This window comes from Pteropus alecto, unplaced genomic scaffold (assembly GCF_000325575.1).
Source record: "Pteropus alecto unplaced genomic scaffold, ASM32557v1 scaffold176, whole genome shotgun sequence".
Lineage (NCBI taxonomy): Eukaryota > Metazoa > Chordata > Mammalia > Chiroptera > Pteropodidae > Pteropus > Pteropus alecto.
Window position 1 is genome coordinate 299,026 of NW_006438644.1, and position 1,855 is coordinate 300,880.

Here is a 1,855-nt window from a genome sequence, read left to right on the forward strand (position 1 = left end):
GAAAACAGTAAATATTTTTATGAGAGTTAAAATCGAAAAGATTTTTATGTTAATTGATAGATAAAGCATATTTACCTCATATAACACAAGACATGTAAGTATGCAAATAAATTTTCATTTAAAATGCAAGTTAAAGAGGCATTCATTTAAAAAAAAAAAGGCATTCATTTAAAATATATTCCTCTCTTAACTGGAACATGTAACTTTTTCAGACTATAGCTTTAATAAAGCCTGGTACCTCTTGCCAGCATTATAAAAATTATGTGCAGAAAAAAATGTGCCTAGCAGATTCCAGATTTTAACCCATTACACTCAGACGTGCAAAGAATGTGTCCTCACTAACCTATTCCCAATGACTAGCTTTTTTGGTCTGGTCCCTGAACTGGTGGTCTTTGTGAGCTGTTCTGCAAAGTAACGAGCAGACGCTTTTGGCAGAGCTTAGAAGAAGGAGCAAAGGAAGAGAATAAGGCTCGAAGGAATATTTAAAAGAAACATCTGTTAATTAATAAACAAAGATGTATTCGTTATCCCTGCTACATATGCATGTGTATACATGATATACAGAAACGCAGAGAAACGGGCTGCAGTGTTAGAAAGCAAACAATTGACAAGGGCACATCTGGAAAGGGGAGTGGAATGTATATCATTGGAATACTTATAGGAAGAATGCCTTTTTTTGTTACTTATGTATTTAAAAACAAAAAATACTCCCACACACTAAAATGAGGGAAAATAGTAGGAAAATAGTAGGAAAAAGTAGGAAAATTGAATTTGATGGAATTATTTTTTTGCCCCCCCCCCGATGGAATTATTTTAATAGACAACTAAGTTAATAATTGAGAACTAGAGAGGATAATATTTTTTTCTCATATTCACATTTCTAAAGCAAGTTATTTTTCCTCGTCTTGATTTTTCTGATCTATAAAATGGGAATGGTGAACGAAGATTAAATGAGTTAATATATGTAATGTACATAACAGTACCTGCCACATTCTGAGGCACCTTTATTGTTATTATCACTGACTTCTGATAGCAGCTGTGGCAGCCATAACTCTTTTCATATATTTCTTTTAGAAAATATCGCATGTTACCTACAGCTCTTGTACAATAGGAATTGAGAGGTTTTTTAAAACTACATTTGGCATAAAACGAATAATAATTCTCACAAATTATCTGACGTAAGGGAAAGTAGAAATTATTCAGATATACAGCAATACAATTTTATCTGGGGAGTAGTCTTCATTTTGATTTTTGACGTCTGCCTTCATGAAGTAACTTCCTCCTCACCTTCACCACGTCTTGCTGGAAATCTACGGGCAGACATTCTTTTCGTACCACTGTGGTTGACTGAGGGAAACACTGGGGTGAGAATGGGTCTCACGGAAAAATGCAGGTCTCGTTTCTCAGCGTTGTGCCTTCACCGCACTCCTTTGTCCTCTTGTCAGGATCTTTGTCAGGCTCTGGAGTCACTGAACAGCTCAGTGGCTGCTCTCTCAGCCGGTGCGCAGAAGGTCGCTAACAGAGGCCGCTCCATTCAGGACGTTGAGACACTACAGCGGGAATACGAGGGGACACTGAGTCAGGCCAAGGAGAGACAGACTGTGCTGGAGAGCCTGCTGGCCACCTGGCAGAGGTGAGCAGCCTTCCTTTTTGAGCTGGTAGCTTGGGTTTCAATAACTTCCCTTAAACAGGAAATCCTGGGCCAGCTGTTCTCTAAGTGTAATAACTTCCCCGGGCGTAGAACACATCGAGTCACGTGTCTAACAGAGAAGACCTCGATCTTTGTTAGAAGCTGACAATCCCCGAGAAGGAAGAGGGTTAATGCATCTCATTCCATGTGATTCAGAGAGAGACA

The 1,855-nt window shown here is 38.7% G+C and overlaps 1 protein-coding gene across 1 annotated transcript in view; it reads left to right on the plus strand.

Moving 5' to 3' along the window:
- Nucleotides 1-1,855, plus strand: part of LOC112469032 (nesprin-1-like) — a 134,027-nt gene that overhangs the window by 92,500 nt on the left and 39,672 nt on the right. Inside the window, 2 exon segments of the mRNA XM_025049483.1 lie at nucleotides 1,446-1,633; nucleotides 1,692-1,719. Of these exon segments, the coding sequence (XP_024905251.1) occupies nucleotides 1,446-1,633; nucleotides 1,692-1,719 (216 nt within the window).